This window comes from Strongylocentrotus purpuratus, unplaced genomic scaffold (assembly GCF_000002235.5).
Source record: "Strongylocentrotus purpuratus isolate Spur 01 unplaced genomic scaffold, Spur_5.0 spur5_scaffold_15, whole genome shotgun sequence".
In the NCBI taxonomy this organism is placed as follows: Eukaryota; Metazoa; Echinodermata; class Echinoidea; order Camarodonta; family Strongylocentrotidae; genus Strongylocentrotus; species Strongylocentrotus purpuratus.
In genome coordinates, this window is record NW_022145600.1 from 21,971,565 (window position 1) to 21,994,496 (window position 22,932).

The 22,932-nt window shown below is 36.6% G+C and overlaps 2 protein-coding genes across 3 annotated transcripts; one reads left to right on the plus strand and one right to left on the minus strand.

Annotated features, from left to right (window-relative positions):
- Window positions 1–343: 343 nt before the first annotated feature.
- Window positions 344–4,154, minus strand: LOC100890669 (28S ribosomal protein S18c, mitochondrial). Its single transcript, XM_011680174.2, has 4 exons — window positions 4,026–4,154; window positions 2,985–3,068; window positions 2,168–2,294; window positions 344–1,563 (listed from the first exon to the last, which is right to left on the minus strand). The coding sequence occupies exons 1-4, from the start codon at window positions 4,137–4,139 to the stop codon at window positions 1,379–1,381; spliced, it is 510 nt and encodes a 169-aa protein (XP_011678476.2). The 5' UTR covers window positions 4,140–4,154; the 3' UTR covers window positions 344–1,378.
- Window positions 4,155–6,326: 2,172 nt separating this feature from the next.
- LOC587420 (ELMO domain-containing protein 3-like) lies at window positions 6,327–21,353 on the plus strand. Of its 2 annotated transcripts, XM_030985819.1 has the most exons (13): window positions 6,327–6,360; window positions 8,802–8,988; window positions 9,419–9,532; window positions 10,257–10,454; window positions 10,695–10,785; window positions 11,228–11,242; window positions 13,181–13,269; window positions 13,980–14,103; window positions 14,526–14,648; window positions 15,289–15,419; window positions 16,236–16,312; window positions 17,118–17,245; window positions 17,848–21,353. In XM_030985819.1, exons 1-13 carry the CDS (start codon window positions 6,341–6,343, stop codon window positions 18,030–18,032), a joined length of 1,482 nt encoding a protein of 493 aa, XP_030841679.1. In that variant the 5' UTR covers window positions 6,327–6,340; the 3' UTR covers window positions 18,033–21,353. The 2 variants fall into 2 exon arrangements, with proteins under 2 accessions (XP_030841679.1, XP_030841680.1); XM_030985820.1 differs by lacking the exon at window positions 11,228–11,242.
- The last annotated feature ends 1,579 nt before the right edge of the window (window positions 21,354–22,932 follow it).

The following is a 22,932-nucleotide window of genomic DNA, read 5'->3' on the forward strand; positions in this document are numbered from 1 at the left end:
CATTTTTTATCTTTTAAAGCCCCACTGTCCTACTTGTAGCTACTTGCTCCCTCTATATAGAAAACTTCCCCAATCGGTGCCTGTTGGTCCCCCATGATCCTCTTTTTCTTATGTTAGTTGAGAGCTGAGTTAATGAGATAGCCACCTGTCAGTGACCTTGCTGTGTGGTCTAATCCCTTTTGGCCCAGTAGTATTGACGGTCTTTAAAATAACTTGTAAAAATATCATTACTATTACCACTACATATCATTAACTCAAACAGAATATTTATCTGTTGTACATGTATTTGCATTTAAGTGTACAAGATATAAAGTACAATTAAAGGACATACACCATACACGTCTCCCTAGAAATCAAGCATTTTACTTTATTTGAAGATAACTTATTTGATCTCCTTTTGTTTTATTTTCATGTCATAATCGTCTTTACAAATATATTCTTTTTTAAAGCATGTATTTATTATCATTTATCAACATGACTCTTCTGATTATATTCTAAATCACAGAGCATTAAGTAAGATTTGAAATTTTGAACAAGGAGGATAAAGTATCAATGCTAAAAACTTGATAACTGCCTTAAAACATGGTACATTACTTCACTGCAGATCACCTCTAAATTAGCTTCAAGTCCTCCTTGACCTCCTATAAGCAGACAAGATATATGTCTTTGAATTCTTTGATGGTCACATGTAGGCAGGATGACTTTTTTTAAAGAGAAGGTTGAGTTCTGGTAAAGATGACAAATAACTTATGAGCTTTCTCAATCTTTGCTTTTAAGTTTGGAAGAATTTCAGAGTAAAAAGGATTGCTTTTAAAATGACCAATTATCGGAATACGACAATACACAGCTGAAAGCCAGAAACATAGGAGTCAAAAATTTGTGTGTAGTCCCATATACATGTATATCCATTACAATGCATGTAATCTTCAAAAAGACTGATCCAATTTTTTTCCTTCATTTGATCATTCCAAAACTTTAAAGTACATACTAACTCTTATGCAATACATGATCAACCTTTCTCAAATCTTTAAATGTTCCCAGGGCTCATATCTGGAGAATTCTTACAAGGAATTGTTTCTCCCAACTTTATATACAGGCCTGCATGAGGGAAACCATCATTGCTCAAGTACTATTTATCCAAACGACAAAAATTGTTCTTGCATATTTTCAATTCTGTATGAAATCTGAGGAAAAGTTGCACAAAACAAAATGACAAGTCAATATTGCTGCAGTAATGTCTCTTGATGCTCGAGATGATATTGCATTGTTGCCAATGTGACGACAAAACACTGCCCTCATAGTTCTGTCCACAGATTTTTGAACTGTCACATCACTGCTTCATATCGCATAGTCCTTTTAAATATGAAAGTGTCGTTCATCAACTTTGCGTTGTCTTTGCTTCTTCCTCAGCACGTTGCTGCATTTCCAGCAGCTCCTCCTCGCTGATGTTGCTATCTGGGAGTTTGGAATACTGTCCGATCGCGGTGCTCCCTGTGTACCTGACATCATAGAGGCTTGGATCCTTGAGGAACTGGGTCGTCCTGTACTGGCTTGGCATAAAACCTGAATAGGAATTTATAGCAGAATCATCAACAAAGTTTTTGCTATGGAAGGTACATTCAAACCTGTCTATAGCGACCGCTCAAGGGAAACACAAAAAAGTGGTCTTTATAGACAGGTGGTCTTTGTAGACAGGTTTATTTAGTACATGTTTCAATGAGAAACCATTTTCAAGGGAAACAAAAAATGTGGCCTTTGTAGACAGGTAGTCACTAAAGCAGGTTTGACTATACAACTATGCATCTATGATCCAGGGTCCTGTTGCATAAAACTTAGCACTGATGGTAATTTTGCCATCAATATTAACTACCATGGCAACATCCGAGTCACTCAAATAAAATTGAAGTTTCCATGGAAGTTACCATCAATGTTGTGTTTTATCCAACGGGACCCAGATATGACACTGATGACCTAACATCTACTCTAGCAACATATGCTATTTGTTTTGTCAAAGATATATATATATATATGTAGGGTGAGGGCTAGGGTTGAAAGGATAAGTTACTGGGCTTATAGTGAAGTATAATTTTGGATACAAAGTTTATGCAGATAGTGCATTCATGTGGTTTTTAAAAATGATGGCTTTTCTGCAAACCCTTTCACCTACCCATCGTTATGGCCCTCTTTACAGCCTTGGTGACGCGACGCTGCTGGGCTTCACAAAGCTTAGTGATGTGACGACCAAAGATACGTCCCGTATTAGGAGATACAAACTGAGAGAGCAGCTGGACATTCTGGAAGACCAAAGAAACAAAATAATAATAATAAAAATAATAAAACAATAAATAAATAATACTGATAATATTGTATTTTTTTATCCAGCATGACATCATCAGTATCTATACTTTTTTTTCCTGAGTTCTCTGCAATTATTATTACCTCATTATTACCAGGTAATCATTGAATACACCTGGGATGAGAGAGGCAAATGCAGATAAAACATCTTGCCCTAGGATACAAGCCAGGACCTTTCATACGAGAGTCAAAAGCCTTCTTAATTCTACAACAGTGCTCCCAAGAAGATACGAACAAGAAATGTTTTAATAAGCGTTAGTATGGACAATTATGTGAAATCAACATTTTCTTTAGGAACGATAATATTAAGGAGCGAGAGATTTTTGAGGCAATTTTTCTTGATTGAGTGGAACAGGTAAGGACAGCTCTGCAGTCCCACTTCATTGCAATCTTTTCTATTCCCCCCCCCCCCCTCATATAAGGCGCCATATAAGAAATAGTTATTATTATTATTATTATGTGAAAACACCCTCATCAGCATCCATTCTTTCACTGAACTTTACTCAAGTTTTTTTTATCCTTAATACTCAAATAATTAAGCATCAAATATTTCTTGAAACAAACAGATCAAGAGAATTCAATTGATTGCTTGTATTTCATTACATCATATGAATATAAACAGAATTTACCTTATATGAAATTGGAACTTGGTATTTGCATAAAATGCACTTCTCTACTGCTACTTTGTATGGGTCCTCCTCACAGATGATGGCCTGGAAAAAAAAGGGGAAAAAAAATAATTTTGGGAATACTTTGTTTAAAAAATATATGCATTAAACACCATTTATAATGCACACAGCATTGCAATACTCCTAAAATAAACAGAGAAACAAAACAAACAACTAAAATAACAACAACAAAATATACACAATGTCTTTTTAGAAATATTCAGTTGAAAATTCTTAATTAGCCGCCAGACAGGGTAGGGATTTGAGCCTTGCGTGAAGACATTAGAGTAGGATTTTCAAGGAGCCCCCACCCCAATAGGGTTGTGATTTGGGTCATGGGGAAAGTGTGTTATTTCTGTAGTTTGGATTAAAAATGGGACTAGCTAATCTATACCCATATTCACCGGACTAGCAAAATTCTACATGCAGAGCTGCCAACCTCCAGAACAGAAAATCAGTAATCACAAGGCTCAAAATCAGTAATTTGGGGTATAAATCAGTAATTTCTTATGCGGCGCTATGAATCTAAAAAAACGACACGCCAACACTGCGCGGACGCATGATTATCTGAAATTTTTGGTGATTTTACTCACACAAAGATGTTAAGTATTGAATTTCAGGTCATCACAACACAGTTTATCATGAAAAATGGCTCCTATTCACAGCACTCGCTACGATAAATCATATTTAATTCATTAAAAAAAAAAAAAAAAAAAAAAAAAAAAAAAAAAAAAAAAAACTTTTTTTTTTTTTTTTAAATCCGTAATTTGAGACAACATTCCGTAATGGTCGTTAATTTCCGTACCAATTACGGAAAATCCGTACTAGTTGGCAGCTCTGTACATGGCTTTGTTTCACTCCAATTTTTGTTCCATTCTACAGAGAATGCTGTTCCGTGAACTTTCTCAAATGTTCATCTCTTTATGCTCATCTAAAATAATCGAAGTTGTTGATGTGACAATAATTTAAAATCAAATGATATACATCGCTATTTCTTTATACCTCAGTTTGTTGCACTTGTTGTCTGTCTTTATGTGGACTCTTCCATTCGCTTGATCTACACAATGATCTTGCCTGCTGTGAGGTGCTTGCAGCCAAAATAGCTGTTAAAAACATGAAGGAAACAAAATGAGGAATATTTTCATTTAGTAACGGCATTACAATTGCCTGAAATGCTTAACCATGGATAATATGAATCAATATAATTACATGGAACTAAGATAAGATGTCACAAGGGCCAGTGTTGATTTGATTACCAAGTTACTAACAATATATACAGTATTTTCAGCTATATCATGTTAAAAAGAACTTGATGGGACACTGTTAAAGACACAAATTAAGGGAAGTGTCAACTGTTGAGCACCACTTGAAATAGGTGGAATTGGTCACTCCAGCAAAGCATAGAGAGTCAATGCTAAAGCGTATTGACCTCTAGCACTGCATACATGCTGTGAGGCAGGGACCTAGAAGTCTATACACAAATATACACACCACACAATATCGCATAGACTGTACACAATCATGTCGATACAGCTGTAAGCAAATTTTGACACTAGACTTACAATTTGAATTTTTTAATTATTCTTTTTAACATCAGTAAGTTGAAAAAAATGTATTTTACTGCTACTTAGGTGTCATCAATTGTCACTAAAGTACCAATTTTGAGTGAAATCAGTTGAGTTTTGTACAGTGAAGTTTGAAATGTTGAGAATCAAAAGCACAGCTTTTACAACACAGCCAGGATAGTGATGCTCCTATGTGTGGAATTGGTCAATGGTCACATTTTTCAGAATACTTGCAAATTTTGTAATCTTCAGACAATATTTAGAGAACTCAGAAATCAGAATTCCCTGGATCTAATTATAAAGCAGATTTAAGATTTGATCAATAAATCAATCCGGTCCTTTCTTTTTAATACAAAGATGGTGCTCAATTTTTGAAATCTTATGAATTTCTTATATTAAATAATGACCCCCTGTGATGTAAAGTTGAAGTTTGGTAACATGGGTGAGGGTGATTAACAATAATATATTCTTTATGCCCATGTTTTCAATGTTATTTTTATCATACCCAATAATAATAGACTCTAGCGGTCTAGCACTATATAGAGTAGGGGCGCCGGTCCGAGAATGAGGATCGTTCACTTAAAGGAGGATATCCTGGTAAACGTCGAAAAATTGTGTCTTAAAAAATTAAGGATCGTCTGCATTTTCGCAGACATTTTTCTTCTTCAACGCTCTGCAAGTTTGGTTCCCAAACCGTGCGCTGGCGATGCAAAAAATGGATTCTGCATAATAAAATACCTCCAGTTTACCGTCAACTTTTATGGGATATCCGCCTGCCAGAGGATTTATCGCTCTTAAAGTATAAGTCTCTGTGAAATGCATCAAGAAAATCATTGTGGAATCCTTTTTATTTGCATCGCCAATGTGCGGATCGGGAATAAGAATCGCCTGCAAAAATGTGGACGATCTTTATTTTTGCTGACGGGTCTGTCCATGTCTACGAAGACAATCCTCGTTTTCATACGGTTTAACTCTTTTTTCTAAATCAAACTGTTTAGTTTAATCTAGAAATTAGAATTAAAACCAGGGCCAGATTGATCCCCTCGAAATCGGCTAGCTATTCACTAATTCACCCCCTCGACTTTGAAGCAAGCCGCAAGGGATACCGTCTCATCCCGATGTGGGGAATAAATAAGGTTGACAAATACATATCAGTCTGCATGTACGTCTAATTGGCATTGCACTTCCTTCCCCGCGTCTCAAGGCGGCGCCGGGCAATGCCTAAGACCGGGCCCAAGGCTGTGCGCCTGGAGGAACGTCCCCGTGGCCGTAGGCGTAGCGCTCGCACACGCATTATGCTCGTCCTCCACAGGACAAGATTTCAATAACACTCCACTCATCACATTCACAGCCACAGGCACATCATGAATAAATCATGAATTCGCATACAATGGAATTACAGAATCTAGTTTGAAGTCAGCAAATTTTAATATCATAAAATAATTATTTGATAATTCTTACGGAAAGTACGGTGTAGTCGCAGTGACGCTTGTAAAGAACAGATTTTGCTTGTTAATCTAACCAAATTGCGTGAGGTCGTGTAGGCCGCCATCTTGATTCTGGACCAATAACTTTATTAGAATTTAAATAAAATAGCAATTAAGTTAATTTTTGTTAATTTATGACTTTTAAAAATATGTATTACATTTTAAAATATTATTTGATGGATTTTTCATATTATTCATTACATTTAATTACCATTAAATATAAATTTTAAGTAGAGTTATTGAAAGATCCACTAAAATAAATAAAATGGCGACTTCCACTTTCAGGTAAACACAACTTTGTTTTGGCAAATTACAGTTTCTAAGTTTCACTTTCACATCGTTACATTACCATCGCACCCTGTGTATTTATGTTGATTTGAGTGTACTGAAAAGTGAGGCGTCTGTATTTTACAGTCGTTCTCACGTTATAGAATCTAGATCTATCAACAGAAGTCAGAACTGCAACAAATGCCAAATCATAATTAACAAATTATCACATTCACAATGGCAACATTATGCCACAGTTCCAAACACCTGCATTAAAAATGCTTACCATATGGCATATTTGAAAAGAAATGAAGGGACTCAAGGGAGAGAGAAGGGGGATAGCTGAGAGAGAGAGGATGAATATTAAAGAGAGTTTGATGGTGAGACCGAGAGGAAAACTTGTTTTAAAAAAAGAAAAAGTTGCAATTGTAAGTCTGACTGTAGACTATGAAGGATCGGAGTGACCAAAGTTCACTGAGATTTTGGCAATATTAGAAAATGTGATATTATTATTCGATCTAAGATTTCTCATATTCTACACAAATTATTCATTTCAATTATTACCAAATGGACGGCAAAGTTTTTTTTACTACAAATTGATTCAACTAGAAAATTGATCGTCAAAGGATTCCAGAGATATCGCGATCTAAAATTTTGATGTCCGATCGCCGTGCGCGCTGCAACTAAAAAAGTCATAAAAACAATGAGACCTTACTTAGAGTACGGGGTTTACAGCTGATTTATAAAAAAATATGATCCACCAAAAATATAAGGTAATTTCATAATTTGCAAAAATGCAAGGCAATATAGATCTAGAGTAAAGGAGCCGGTAATCGGCCAGCTCCAGTTTTCAGCCGATTGGTTGGATGCAAGGTAAAATCACTCTAAAATACATCGCATAATAGCATAACACATATCCCACACATACCATACCATGCCAGTGTCACTGAAGAACCACATTTGCAATGGAAAATATATCCTAAAATATCACATTTTAGCGATGTAATCGACGGTCCCGCTACCCAAATCTGAAAAATCGAGTATCTTACGCGTGTCTGTAAGAAATATGGGAACCATAAAATGAGCTTTATTTCAAGTATTTTTCAGATTTAGAGCCCGATTTTGTGCTAGTCGCAAGCTCAAAAGTATCTCATCGCATGTATTAAATCAATGCAGCCGCACACCGCGACGCACACACGATATCTCTGTCTAATTCAGATTCCAACTTCCGATCACCGCTGTGCCTGTCTTCGGCCAGGCGAGCACCAGGGAGTTCAGGTGTGGGATACCTGCTCCGCCCGCTTGTGCTGTACATCAGTGCGGAAACGCACGGCGCGCGCGAGCGCTTCCTATTGACTTTGTACATGCGGCCGTAAACTGAAACGCTCGGCCGATAACTGGCTCCAAAACAGTGAAAATTGAAATGAATATTGTCATGGCAATTCGTGATTTTTTTCTGGGATTCTTTTTTTGTTTAAATAATAATATTTGCTTCATGATTTGAACAAGAAATGATAATAAATAGGAAGTAAAGAGTCCTAAAAATAGGATTTTGTCTTAAGTGTCCGAAAACGGGCTCCTTTACTCTATCATACAATTAGCTCAGTCCGTAACACTTTTTACTTACAATTTTGACGATACCTGCTCTCAAAATGAAGATTTTCAGACCCTTATTGGTAAATTAGTAATTTTTCAGAACAGATGCAAATGACTGCAAAATTTGCTGATCTTTTGTCAATATTCTCATAATTTCACACCCCATTCCAGAGAAAATTGACACTAGGTAATTTGTGTTCCTCTTTACATTGGTGGTATCGGGTTTTCAAAATCTTACTGATTTTTTGAGGTAGCGAACTTACGTCACTCGCGAACTTTGGTCACACCATCATACAGTGAGTGTTAGTGTTTAGATCTAATGTAAAGTGAGCCTCTAACCTACACATTCATACCCAGACTTTGTTTATTTGGATAGGTTGTGTATTCGGACCATTGATTTCAAATGGTGAAGTTTACAAGCCATATTTCAAAAATCTTCTAAGACTTATGTTGGACAATATTATACAGGACAAAAATATTTGTGATGGTAATTAAGTGCAGTTTGATGAATTTTTTCCATTAAATCTGGCATAACTGGTCTGTATACTCAGTCATAATGTTGCTGGCTGACATTTGAACATTTGAACAAGCAAGTTCTGGACTTAAAGTTAAACAGTCAGTTATGTATTGTTGTAAAATAAAGACCACTCAATCTTTCAAGCATCGAGGAAGACAAGAAAAATAGTGTTTACAGGCAGGTGATGTTCATGTGCAGGTTTCTTTATTACAAGTTTGAATTAAAAGCAATTTCAAGGAATGTAAAGGAATGTGGTCTTTACAGAAGGGGGGTCTTTCTATAGAGGGTGGGTCTTCAGCAGGTTTCACTTAATACATTAGAATCAATTTTGTCCACCAACATGTAGCATGGACAACAGTAGTAACTTGACCCCTCCTGCGATCCACATCACTGAACCACCTGAAGACAAGGAGGAAGATGATGATGATGATTTCAATGACATCATAGCTGAAGATGACACGCCAGCGGCAAAAGGGGATAACTCCGCCTGTGAGGCAGTCAACTACAAGGTCTCCATGGACGAGTTTCAGAATGTAGGCCTATGTGGAAGTTCAAGTCATATTTTATTTGTTTTGATAAAAGCATAAAAATAAAAGTTTGAGCAAAATCCGATTAATAATAAGAAAATGATGACTTATTGTAGTTGTGATCAATGAAGCATAAATTGGCATCTCCTTGATATTTCCTGGCAGGTCCTTCACCATTTGGTCTGTTCTGACAATTTCATAATTTTACATTTTTAGTTTATGATGATGAGGGAATAAATTTGTTTCATATGAACCTTTCTATAGTGATCATGTCCACAAAGATTGCCTTATCAGATGTGTATGTTTGTATTTTAAACATTAAATAATATTGTTTTTATCTTGACATGGAAATAGATAAAAGGTTGAAAGAAGCAGTGGGCATATATATGTATTTTGGTATTGCATGGTAACTGTCTACCCTTCCTTGCTTGCACAGGTTGATGTATTCAAGTCACCGTCTGCCCCCACCACGGCACCTGAACCAACGCCCCCCTCTACCAGAGGTAGTGGGGATGAAGCAGATGGACCTGTGGAGCAGGAGACTGCTAAGGTCAGTGATGCCGTCAAAGTTTAGGGCTAGTTTCTCGAAACCGTCATAAGTCTCACTTCTTAGACATCCCATTGGAACATGTGTTATAGAATTAACACGCATTTCTATGGGATGTCCATGAACTTAGACTTGGGACGGTTTCAAGAAACTGGCTCCAGATGCATAAAGGCTTGTCCACATTTGCCTCAGATTACCACAGTTTTGTTTATTTAATCATAGTGCGCTTCAGATTTGTGTATCTTTTAACACACAGATGAGTAAGTTTGTGTAGGACCTTTGAGGTACCGGTAACTTGAGGAGCTTAGAGAAAGTTGTTAGGCTTTTGGCAGGCAGTTGGTCCATATCCCTTTTATGTCATCTTTTGTGGATATTTAATTGAGTCATCAGTATAGTATGAGACAAAGTTGAACTTTGACTTAGGATAGAGATGTAAAATTTGGTTGAGGATACAGGTTATGTTTATGTGCATTCATGGCAAAGTATCTATGATACATGTATTTATTTTGTGTGAGTTTATTCACTCTCTATGCCTGTTTGTCTTTTAGTCACCCTCAGCTTTTTCATTTTGTTGGTATTTTTCATATTTCTTCTAAAATATTAAGTTTATGGATTTTTAGGAGAAAGATTTCTTTTCTTTTCTTAAGGTACAGACCTATCCTTCTTATAGGGCATAGCCATATCAAACATTATATTTTGGTTAATTCCACTTTCTAAATACTTATAGGTAGAAGAGCCTATCCCTGAGGAACCTACAAAGACTGACCAATCTCAGCCTTCCGATGAAAGTTCATTGACCCACAACCAGGCTGTTGAGAAAGATGACAAAACCGGTGACCCTGTTTTGGTTAATGGATCCAGTAAAGCCAATGGAGATAGCGGAAATAATGGGGTTACCGCCCCGTCAACAGAAGACATTTTGAAGGTAAGCATTGACAATTTGAAACCATTTTTTCTGGTTATTTTCAGGTTTTGTCCATGTCAAGTGCCACTCTGACTCTCCATGTTCTGCATATTAAGTCGTTCAGTTATTTGCTTATTTGCTGCTGCTGATGTATTCAGACTAAGTTAAGGATATTTTTACTTGACTACAACAAGAGAGCTTTAATATCTGAACATTTTAGTCCCACATGTTTATTTGTGTGTATTATGTTTTTGTATACAGGCAGAAGTGAGTCGGACTGGAGTCGTGGAGCCCTCAGAACAGCTTTTAAGAGCCCAAGCTGAGTGGGACGCTGTAGAAACAATTCAACCAGGTGAGCAGTCCCTTTAAGTTCTAAATTGAAATCTTTTTCTATTTCAGGTTTATTTTAAATTTTAGGCCAGCAAAGCTAACTCAAACGTCATCAGATATAAACCTTGGCTTCAATAGGGACAGTTTGCTATAAGATGTTTGTTTTAGTGCTTGCAATTCCATTCAGTTTGCCACATTGATCAAAGGACTTTTAGAATATCTATATTAACTATGAGATTACAGTATGTTTGTTTTGTTTTCTTAATGAAAAATTCTTAGAAAAAGAAAGAAATTCAGAGTAAGATTGTTCCTTCCTGTAGCAATTTTAAACTGGATCCTTGCATGAGGGCAATGCTTCCAGCAATTTGAAATTAATTTATAAGGGAGCAAAGTGCATTACACTGGTATTTATTTCCTTTATGATTATTTTTGTATTGTTTTCATCACTCTTAAAACTTCAATAGGAGCTGCTTCGCCAGGTATTGTTTTTTTCATGTGTCTCTTTATTGTGCGTTTTGTTTTCTTGACCAGTTTGTTTGCTTATAATACGTGTACAATAGTTCTTAGTATTGTGAAGATTTGAAATGCTTGCATGTCTTTTCTATCTGTGACTTTGTGATTTATTTTCTTCTAATTTAGCAAACGATAATAGGTATGTGAGTTTCATATTTTGAAGAATAAAAAGTTTGAGACTGAAAATCATGAGGTTGCTTTGTAAAATCCATCACCCCCCCTCCCTCCCTCTCTCCCTCCCTCCCTCCCTCCCTCCCTCCCTCCCTCCCTCCCTCCCTCCCTCCCTCCCTCCCTCCCTCCCTCCCTCCCCCCCTCCCTCCCTCCCTCCCTCCCTCCCTCTGATTACTTTAATCTTGTGATTTAACTGTGTGAGTATCAGCTGTCTTTGATTGTGAGGTAAAGAAACTAGAGACACCAGAACATGTCCCATTATTGATGTGCAATGATTGCTGTTTGGTTTGTTTATTTGTTTGTGATTTGTTTTTGTGTGTGATAAATATTATGCTTTATTTAGGTCTTATTCTTTTTCCTTTTGTATAGAAAAGAAAATTGTAGTACTAATTCTCACGTTCTTATGTCACGCAAACCTCTGGAGTGAGGTGGATTTTGGGGGTGTTTTTTTTTTTTTTTTTGGGGGGGGGGGGGGGGGTTGTATAATGGTTTGTGACTTCAAAATAAAGTCCAACCAATCCTTTCATTCATTTCATTTCGGTTTTATTGTGTCAAAATTCCATGTTAAAACAGTCAGGAGACTGATACAAACAAAGATTACAAAGCTCAAAGAAATAAGGAGAAATTAAAAATACGTGTACATCAATATAGAAACGATCACAAATTAGTTCAAGGAATAAATTAACAATAATAATAATGGAACCTTCAATATATTGCACATCAGACATAAAATAAATCGAATTTACATACATGGATGATTTGGGAAAAAAGAAGATAACAAAGAGATAAAGGACAAAGTATTTCATTTCCTTTTCTCGTAACATTTAGATTTTGAACATTTACATTTTAAACACAATTAACATAAATTGATAGATAAAACGTAATGGTGATAATATCGGATTTACATGTTTTAAAAATAAGCAATTCTACTAGCAAATATGAAGAAAGTTGGAAATTAAGAAATGAGATGGGCACCTGCAGAAGATCTAAAGAAACAAGCGTGTGTAAATAATGTGTAAAAAAGTGTAAACAAATAACAACACTAAACGCAGTGTCTCATTCTGGCATTATTGTACTATCAATATATATATATATATGCTATGAATTAAAAAATTGAATTGGGTGCATTAACCATGTAAACGGAATAAATTTGTTTCATTAATATATATAGGAACATGAGTATCAAAAAATAAATATATTTAAGAAATTTAAGCCACGTGTATATTCAGGGCACATGTATATTTATCACGTTAATAAATAAAAACATGTAGACCTATAGTAGGCATTCACGGGGTAAAAAGCTCAAACTACTTGGAAGAATTGAGCATTCGTGTTAAAAACGGGATTGCAGAGTTCCTATATCGTTGGGTTTTACAACGCTGTAGGTCTAGTAGATGAGCACTTCTCAGTGTTGAACTGCGGAGATGAGCACTTCTCAGTGTTGAACTGCGGATAATCCCTGTACAAAATTATTAACCATCCATAGATAGTTCGAAGGGGTGAGGGAAAAATACATTCATAATTCATAACTTACCAAACGTTGTAGCTGTAAACCTCTCTGAAAATTCTGAATGGAGAAAAGGTCATATTATGGTAATGTTGCAGAACGATAGACTTTGCAGTGCTTATGTAACCTTTTGAATTGAAATATTGTGCAGGCTGACAATTATGTTTGTTTCCTTTGTATATTTATCATAATTCATTAATAGATAATTTTAATAAATTTTCCACAGGTAAACACAGCGCAGTGAGAAAGCAAGCTCTGGTGTCATTTAATGAAGCACTGGGCTTCTTTCAGACATGCAATATGGAAAAGTATATGGTACGTAATTCTTTACTTACGGTAGGTGTTGTTTCTTCATGGACTTAAAAGGGTAAAAACATCAGAGACAGACTGAAAAGTATGACAGCCTTGTTATCGGTGTATCAATTGATAAAGCATACAATTTTTTACAGCGCATAGTGATTAACTCCACATCATTCTGATTTTTTTATTTTCTTCTGGTAAATCATGGCAGTTTAATATACCTTGTTGTGTGTATATAGCAGGTGATGGTCTTAGGATTACAAAAGGTATGGATTGTGAAAAATTATGCACTACATCAGTAGATCTGTAATAACATCTGATTATAAATATGATTACAACTCAACTGAAACAGGATTGCCCTTTCACAGCTCTTAAGATATCAATAGAAAACTGCATATTTTCTCTTCTTTTGTGATATTTTGATTTTAAATAATTATGCTCTTGTCCCTTTGATATCTCACTGACAAGAGTAAAATTCAACCTGCATATTGGTAAAGACTAGTAACATTTTCTGCTTGTACAGTCAAACCTGTCTATTAAGGCCACCCAAGGGAAACAGAAAAAGTGGCCACTCTAGACAGGTTCTACAACACACATTCCTCTCTCGTATGAGACAAAATGCATAGCCACTATAGACAGGTGGCCGTTATAGACAGGTGGCCATTAACACATGTTTGACTGTAGTATGGTATGTTAATGTTGAATATACTGTTTTCTTTTGACAGAGTAAGATCAAGCCTTGCGTTCAGAGGACAGGGTTTGCTGCCCTCAAACATCTAGTCCTGGGACCACCAAAGATGAACAAAGGTCTACTGGATGAGCGGAACTTGGTCTTTGCTATTGCACAGTGTAAGTACTGAGTAGCTTATTGGTTATAACAGAGAGGGCCTAGAACTTTCTAAGTGGGCCTGGTCTAGAAACTCGAGCAATGGTCCTGGTACCTCCTAAAATGAAGAAAGGTCTACATGATAAGAGGAACCTTGTACGTGTTGCTTGGTGTGAGTACTTATTGGCATTTCAGCTATGACAGAGACCTTATCACTTTGTAAGTGGGCCAGGTCTAGGGACCAGAGCACATTTGATACTAAAGAATCTGGTCCTGGTACCACCTAAGATGAACAAGGGTCTACTAGATAGCGGGAATTTGGTCTTTGCTAGTGAACATGGAGTTTGTCCGATTTGTGTTTCTTGCCACAACATTGGCAATCATAAAGAACTCACTTAGTTTATGATTTCACAGCTTGTTTTTTGTTTGTTTGTTTGTTGATCAGATCCCTTTGATGATGATGAGCTGATTCATAAGCGTGTTCTCCAGACGGTCTACAAGCAGCTGACAGGAAGCGCGATAGACTGTCCTAGATTTGGATCTCATTGGGAACAGATAGGCTTTCAAGGTAAGAAAAGGGTTTGTCTCCAAAATCAGATCAGTAAAACTCTGTTGTTATGTTTGGGTCCAGAAAGAGGTTTGGATCTCTTTCAGAACAGATAGGCTTTCAAGGTGAAAAAAGGGTCCATCTCCGAAAACAGATCAATAAAACTCTATTGTTGTGTTTTGGACCAAAAAGAGCCCCTAGTTGCCCCAAAAGGCACTTTTTATTTCCAGCATGAAAGAATCATAAAATAAAGAATAGTATTGCACTTGGATACACACATAATTAACCGATTCAATATCTTAGATAAGAGCAAAGATGTACCCAAAAATTTAAATCAGATTTTATTTTATTTTAATTGTCTGATAACATTTGTACAACATATTTTGCAATTAATGATGGTGTGAGTGCTTATCTTTTAGACTGTTTAAAAAAAAAATAACTTCTCTTATTTTGTTATCCCACACTTTTTAATCTTCTTTGGTGGTGTACATAGAGAAGACAATGTGTCAAATATGCAGCAGTTATCAATTTAATGTTTTAAAAACCATATTTTAGACGCCCTATTGCATATTATATTGACATGAGGTTTTAAATTTCCATGAAATCAACCAATTTCTATGTTCTTAGTCTTGATGATATATATGTATTTGTATGAATGTAGGAACGGATCCATCAACCGATCTGAGGGCGTGTGGGTTCCTAGGACTTCTGACCTTGCTGGACTTTCTCATGGACTCTCAGAAGTTTCCTCTTGCCAAAGAAATCTACAAGCTCTCCCAGCACGAAACACAGGTGAATACCAACGCAGTGCTAGTGAACCACTGCATGCTCCGCGCCATATTTTGTCGAAAATATATGGTCAGGGATATGAATAGGGTTTGGGTTTTAATTGAACTTTTTGTGGGATTTAGGGTTGAGAAAGGGTATATAGTGTATGTAAATGTGGTGATGTTTGATGATCCTTTTACCTGACTGCTAAGAAAGGATTGTACGCTTGTAAGTAAGCAACCATGGGGACCAATGGCTTTAAATCTTCTCTGAGGGACTTGGTAATGGGGATTAATGCCTTACCAAAAAGGAACGAGCGCATCGACTTGGTTTTGACCCGCTTTTGAGACCACTGCTCTACCACTGAGCCATAGCGCCTTCTCTCTATTTTAGTTTCAAAGTTGGGTAGGGTATAGTGTGTATGTACATGTAGTATATAGATGTCTTGGTGCATTTAGAATTATGCTGCATAGTGACATGTATGGCAATGCAAGTGAACTACGGACTTGCCTGGCAAGATTGTATGGAAGTGCTGTTTGTGTGAAATTTATGGTTGTATAAGTTATCATTCAGATCAGGGACCCGTTTCACCAAGCCTTTTTTTCAATGACAAATGACAAAAATCAATGGCAAATCTGCTGATAACCAATCAGAAGCAAGGATTTCGGTGGCTTATAACAAAAGGTGTCATTTGTCACTGATCACAATTTTTTCGTGAAATGCTCCCCTGTAGTTTCAACTGACCTCTTTATCCTCATAGATTGTATGCTGCGAATCAAGGGGTTGTTTATCTGTAATCGTGTAAGCTGACTACTTTATCTTTTCATTTCTGTTTGACAGAATTTTCCCTTCTGTGTGATGGCGATCAACATGACAAGGATAGCGTTGCAGGCATTACGAGAGGAACACTTATCAAGGTATGGTTTTCTTTCTTCTGTCTTAAAGCGGGACTGCACTACTTGTAGCTACTTGTGCCCTCTATATAGCCAACAATGCCTAAGCTGTACCCGTTGATCCCCCATGGTCCCCTTTTTCTTATGTTAATTGAGAGCTGATTTGATGAGATAACCACTAGTGCAGATCGGCTTTAAAGAGCTAGTCATCCATTTTCACCTTTTAAATTATCTTACTTTTTATTCTAGGCTTGATAGTCCATGTTATAAAACCTTATTGGAAGCGCATGCTAAATTTCATTAAAACGGTTCAATCATATCAGAATAAGGGGGGTATACTTTTGTGATCTTATCAAAGTTTAGTTCATGCATTTTTTTTCTCTCATAAATTAGCTACTAAATGTGAAGGGTTTGAGGTTTAAGATCCATGCTTTTACCTATAGATCATTATGCATTTTTGCTCCCTGGACCAAGGTATAGTCCATGAATCAGGTAGGGATTAAGATTTGATTTAATGCCAAATTTAGCCAAGTTCATGATTTGAAGTAGTGCTGGGCAAATTTGAAGGAAAGGTGATGAACCTGGAAGTGGATAGCACAAAAAGGGAAAGGAAGACTGAAGATTTAATGAAAAGATCCAATGAAGAAAGAAAGCAGTAAGATTGGTCAAAGGAAGGAGAATGCTTCAGACAAGAAAAAGTGGAAGGAGGGAGTGTCATCATTGCGAGAAAAAGTAGTAACCCCTCGTAAGAGGGAATATGGGAACTTTAATAAATGATGATGATGATGATGATGATAGAGATCATGTCTTTGTCTTTTTATTTCCACAGAGAATGCAATAGACGGAAGCAAGTCTTTGGTGTCATCAACGATTTTTACGCCAGCATCTTTTTACAACTCTACCAGACGTGGAAACAGCAGAGAAAAACAATCCACGATTCAGGCTTTGTACTCAAAGGTAAATGAATCTCAAATTTATCGGAAATTTTGATTTATTTACATATCCTACCATGGTTTGTAAACCACTTGGCAGTGATGAGAACCTTTATATGACAGGAACTACTACTAATAACCATCTGGTTTTCCTTGGGCAATAGTTGGCGGTATTTCTTATTTCCTTTGTTCATTTCTATACTTTGAATGTAGCAAATAGATCAGTGGATGAAATGAAAAACAAAATGGAATATCTTGAAGTATGCAAAGTTTATACACAAGTAGGAATGGTAAGCAGAGAATTTTAGTGATTCTGCCTTCAGCCAATAATTTTCTCTCTCTATATAATGCAAAACTGATGAGTTGTTTGTCACTTTGTAAAATATATTTTTTGTATTATTTGACTTTTGTAGTCAAGTTTAGTAATGTTTCAATTTGTGCCTCATATCATTTTGTTTTGATTACTATGTTGTAATCTTGACGTTGTTTGCAGTGCCATTATTCATGAGAATTTTTCTTTGTCCAAAATGGCTTCCTGAGATGAATAAAGTTGATAATGAAGTGAACCTGAATATTTCATCTAATCATGGATACTTTGTTACAAGAATTTCCTCTTTCCCTCTTCAGAATTGGAGGCCAACTGCAAGAAGAATCCTCGGACCATGATGCGGAACCTTGAAATCTACCTTGCAGAGAGGTCATCAAGAGGGGGCGACATGTCACCGAGGTCAGGGGCCGCCTCGTCACCAGGGAAAGAAAAGACTATCATGGACTTCGCTGGTGTGCATGAACTGGAGGACCAACAAGGCTGAGCGGGGGAGCAGCAAAAACCCAAAGAAATTGAAAGACGATTTGTATGGACTGCCGCAATCATGAGAGCTTTTGATTCGTGTGTCACATTGCCAAAGTTTTTTATTTCCGAGGATATGAGAGAAGCCTTTGAAAGACAATGATGATTGCGATTAGCACAAGCTCAAGCAAGGCAACCAATGTGTTGCCTTTTAGAGAACTGGCTGAAATCTGTGCTGTCTACATGTATGGCCATGGCTAGAGTACAGGAGCCTATAACCATGACAACATGAATTTTTTGATGCCAAACATTGATTGATTGTTCTTTATTTTACTTTAGAGCCAAAGAAACGGTAGCTCAGTCAAGTCTGTATATAAATACCACTCAAATGATACAGGAAAAGTTGTGTTTGTGGTTAAAGAAAGGTGGTCTTTATTATACCTGAAACACAGAATTCATAAGATACAGCATTTTATAAATAACACTGTTCAAGGGGAACAAGAAAGATGGCCTTCAGAGATAGGTGGTACATGTAGTTGTATTCAAGTCTTCTTCTTCTTCTTTTGTAGAATTCTTCCAGTTCTGGAGACCTACAAGATCTTGGGGATTCGCAGATAGGTGATGAGTGTTCAGATTGAGATTTGTATTCAAGTATTAGCTTTAAAAGCAGGTTTGGATGTGTATTCTTGTAGGTATAAATCATCTAAGGACAAATTGATCCAAGTCCTAGTTCAGGGACCAATCTATGGACACTGCCACACTTATTTGGATTTGAACCTGGGACTCTCCAGTTTCAAGACCTCTATTCAAAACCACTGAACCATTCCAACACCTAATACTCAGCGGACTTTATCTACATACGTGTAGATGATGATGGTGGCAGTTATGAGACAAAAGAATTATTAAATTTAAAGAAAGTGTAGTGCACGTACATATGTGTCATGCTTGTGTACTCATAGAGCTGTGATTACTATTAAAGACATAACAAAATTGTTCAGTCAAAGATATCTTACAGTTTCATATATGTATTTTGATTCTTTTTTGGGGGGTGACGCCATGCCACCTCTAGTCTCTATGTCGATTGAACCTGTGCACAGTTTCTTGAATAAATATGCCTTACCGATGCCTCTGCTGAATATTGAAGAACTGGGGGACGTTTCACAAAACATGTCATCAGTGACTAATGACACTTTTTGTTATAAGCTACTGAAATCCTTGCTTCTGATTGGTTGTCAGCAGATTTGTCACTGATTTTTGTTATTTGTCATTGACAAAAGTCTTTGTGATTAGGACTCATAAAGTGACGTGACGACTGAATGATCAGAGTCGTGTAAGATTGTCTTTATGTAAAGAAGCCGAAAGGAAGAGCTTAGATGTATCATTGGAGAATGTGGAGTAGTCAGCTACAGAGAAATGAAACATTTGTTCCAAGATCGTAGCACTTGGAGACACGTTTGTTGGAGAAATTTAATAGGGTTTCTTAACCTGATATTTGACAGATTGCTATCGATGATGATACTTCAATCATATTGTCAAACCGACAAATTCTTAGCCGCGAGGGGTAATATAATTTTTTTCTGCAGTCTGTTGTCAGTCTCGAATTGGTCTCATTGGTTTTACTAGGGTATTACAAGTCAGAAGAAGGCGTTAATAAACACAATCATGCATACATGGTAGAGTGTGATAGTGTTGATGGGATCTTTAGCGCAGCAACATATTCATGTGTCTCATAGTGCTATCATGAATGTCAAAGATATTGAATTGAAAACATTACCAGGTTTTAAGAGTAAAGAATTGACTTTTTATTGAAAGGTGGTCAGCTGTAAGATAATAGTTATGATAATTGTTAGTTTACTTGACCGGTACATTTATTGTGCATTAGCTGTGCTAACAAATTGTGATAAAAAAATATAGACATCGTGATGTAATGTGGCAAATTTTGCTAATTACCGGTATGAGTATTTCCAAGTACAAAATAAATATGAAAATGTCAGCATTCTTGTTTCAAAGATCAAAGTTTTGGTGGTGTTTCTGTCCAAGCTAGGCTCCATGCTCTTGTGAAAAATCTGATTTACCTTTTCACTGCTATCATTGGAACCTGCCACAAACTAGATATTGAAGAATAGTGGTTTAAACAATACTGACCCTATTATAACTTATACTGAATATTGGGTCACATTGTGATTTAAGTTGTTCTTAGCAAATATGTCAATTGAAACTTTTAAAAGAGGTTATTATCACCTTGATATCTGAGTTAATTTCAGTGTGCAATTCCTTTTAAACTTTGAGAATTGTTCACCTGCACCTGACAAAGTCGCATCATGCCATGTTATCTGTCGAGTGAATAATCTTTGGCTAAGCATATAAATGATTAAAAAATGATTTGTTTTATCCGTCCTGAACTTTGAGACATTCCTCAGATTATGATTTTTTTTAATTAATCACCTTGATATTCTTTCATGCAATTATGTACATAAAGCAGGTTTGATCATGAATAAATTCATAGTTATACTAGGCATTTCCTTCTTAAGCGTCTCTCTTAACCCGGGTGTGGGAAGAGGATATCTGGGGAAAAAGATATTCCTTGAATGATTTCGGCACAAAGGTGACTATCATCAGTACCTTATTTTTAATTATCAATTTGATGGGTTTATAATGAACTGAAATTGATAGAAAGATTAAAGGAGAACTTATGTTTAAAGTTTGATCGTTATTTTATGAATAATAGGGAAGGCGTGAATTTATCTTGATCAAATTCAATTGTATAACCTTTCACGGTATTCAGCAAAAATTTGTCTGAACTTAATTTTGCCCAGTTGAGATAGAATGGCCTCAGTCGACCCCCGACCATATTAGAAAGCTACGAAGATTTTGAGGCACTTACCTCTTAGGCACTCTTGGGCTAGAAGACTATGATGACTTCCTATTTCCTCCCCTGATTTTGTTGATAGGGGTGAAAGTGCTTCCTCTCTTTTGCCAGCTTGCCTTCTGCTGCTGTTGGGGTGTATGTGTGAGGATGGGAGGTCTGTTTGAATGTGTTTCCCATCCACAACTTGTGCCCTACAAAAGGGCGCCCAAAGATCCAGGCATGACATGCACCTGTGAGGTTGACCAGCCTGCCTGTTTCATTTTGTGTCTAGCATCTTCATTGTATCTCTTGTACGGGCAATACTGTTGAGTATGCTGATGGCCTTTACTTTTAGCTGGTCCTGCAGATCTTTAACTTGCTTCCCAAGATTGTCTACGAAGAGAAGCTCATTTACTTTGTTTGAGGGCTTGCAAAATTGACGTAAGCCAATGTGTACCTCGGTCTTTATGAAATCCTTCCTAAGAGAATTCAAACTGAAGTTTGCTTCACAAAGCTGTGTCGAAGCATTCTGCTGTCGATCCATCATCATGGCTGGATCTAGTGTATTTTCGAACGCACAAATTCCCTTAGTGAGCCACTTTTGCTCATATTGCAACTTAAAATCCCTTGTTCTGAAGGATGTAGACATGCGTTCCCAAATGGTGGTGTTTACTTTGGGTACATCTAGTGATTCGCTGTTTTTTGTGGGGCAGGGATACTTTTCAGCTGCTTCATCTAAGGATTTTTCCTCTATTTTCTGCCCCGTCATGTAGCTGATTGCATTAGAAATCTCTCCATGAAGTGGTCGCCTAAGGCACTGCAAACTTTGCTGCAATCTGGGCAATTTTGCCTTTCTGCGTAATCTCTTTGGTCTCAAAATCTCCCTGGCGTTACTCTGTATAGTCCAAGTCAAAGCCATTGTCTCTGTCGTGTAGAAATTTACTTCCAGACTGACCAGCACGTGGTCGAGACTCAGTCACGTCGGGTGCAAACTGACACGAACAAGAATTATGGAGTAAAATCAGTGGTTATTGACCGATATTTGTACATTTATTAATCATTCATCCCATCAAATTTGTATTCATGCAATATCTTATGGACTAAAAAACAATTCCACTGCTTACAACATGCTGTTGATGTATGTACATGTTGGTCTTTTTCATTCACGAATCACGTTTCACTACATGTATATTGTGTTATGAATGAAAAATGAAATTAAAGGACATTCTATTGCTTTGGTATTTAAAATAACAAATGTTCCAATGTGTAGATATAGCTTAGCTATATACTGTTTGCGGCTGTGCGTAGAAAAAAGTGAAAAACAGTACTAGTGAGTAGGGGTAGAATATTTTAGCACAAGACTTTACTACTACTGATTTATTCAAAAGGCTGTTTTTTCTGAAGCTATTCAACAGATTAAATGAGTATAAATGAATTGTTTGGAAATTTATTACCTGATGGCATCTAAGGAAATGATATCCTCACATTCTGAAGATATATTCCAGTGGGGTTTGGAACTAACGGCCAAATTCAATTTGGCAGTATCATGGGATATGATTCTTGTCTTATGACCATTAGCAGAGTCGAAGATGACACCCTATTTGTGGACTTTTGTGATTGGGACCCCCTTTGTTTGCCTCAAGCGAAGTACAAAATGTCCTTTATACGTCCCCCTACTTATAGCTTATCCAGTATGAATTCATAGAATGAACCCTGTTTTTGCGAAATGGAGTGGTGTACTAACATATTCAAATATTATGCAATCTCTTTAAAAAAAGGTTCTTGACAATATATAACCTTGTCAAAGGATTGCCCGACATAGCAACACGTAATGTATGCAGACTAGTTTCCAAGTATTGTAGTTCATTCATTTATAACAGGTTAATGGAATACCTTGTTGCCAGTTCCCTGGAGAAAGATATTCTCATAAATTTGAAAGTTCTATTAGCCTTATTTATGCCAGTCACAGGCAGCGAAGTGTTGAACCCTGCACATTGAATTTTTTGTCATTTCTTTTTTACATAATGCGTAATCATCATCACCAGTAATAATACCGGTAATTGTTTTTTCTGAC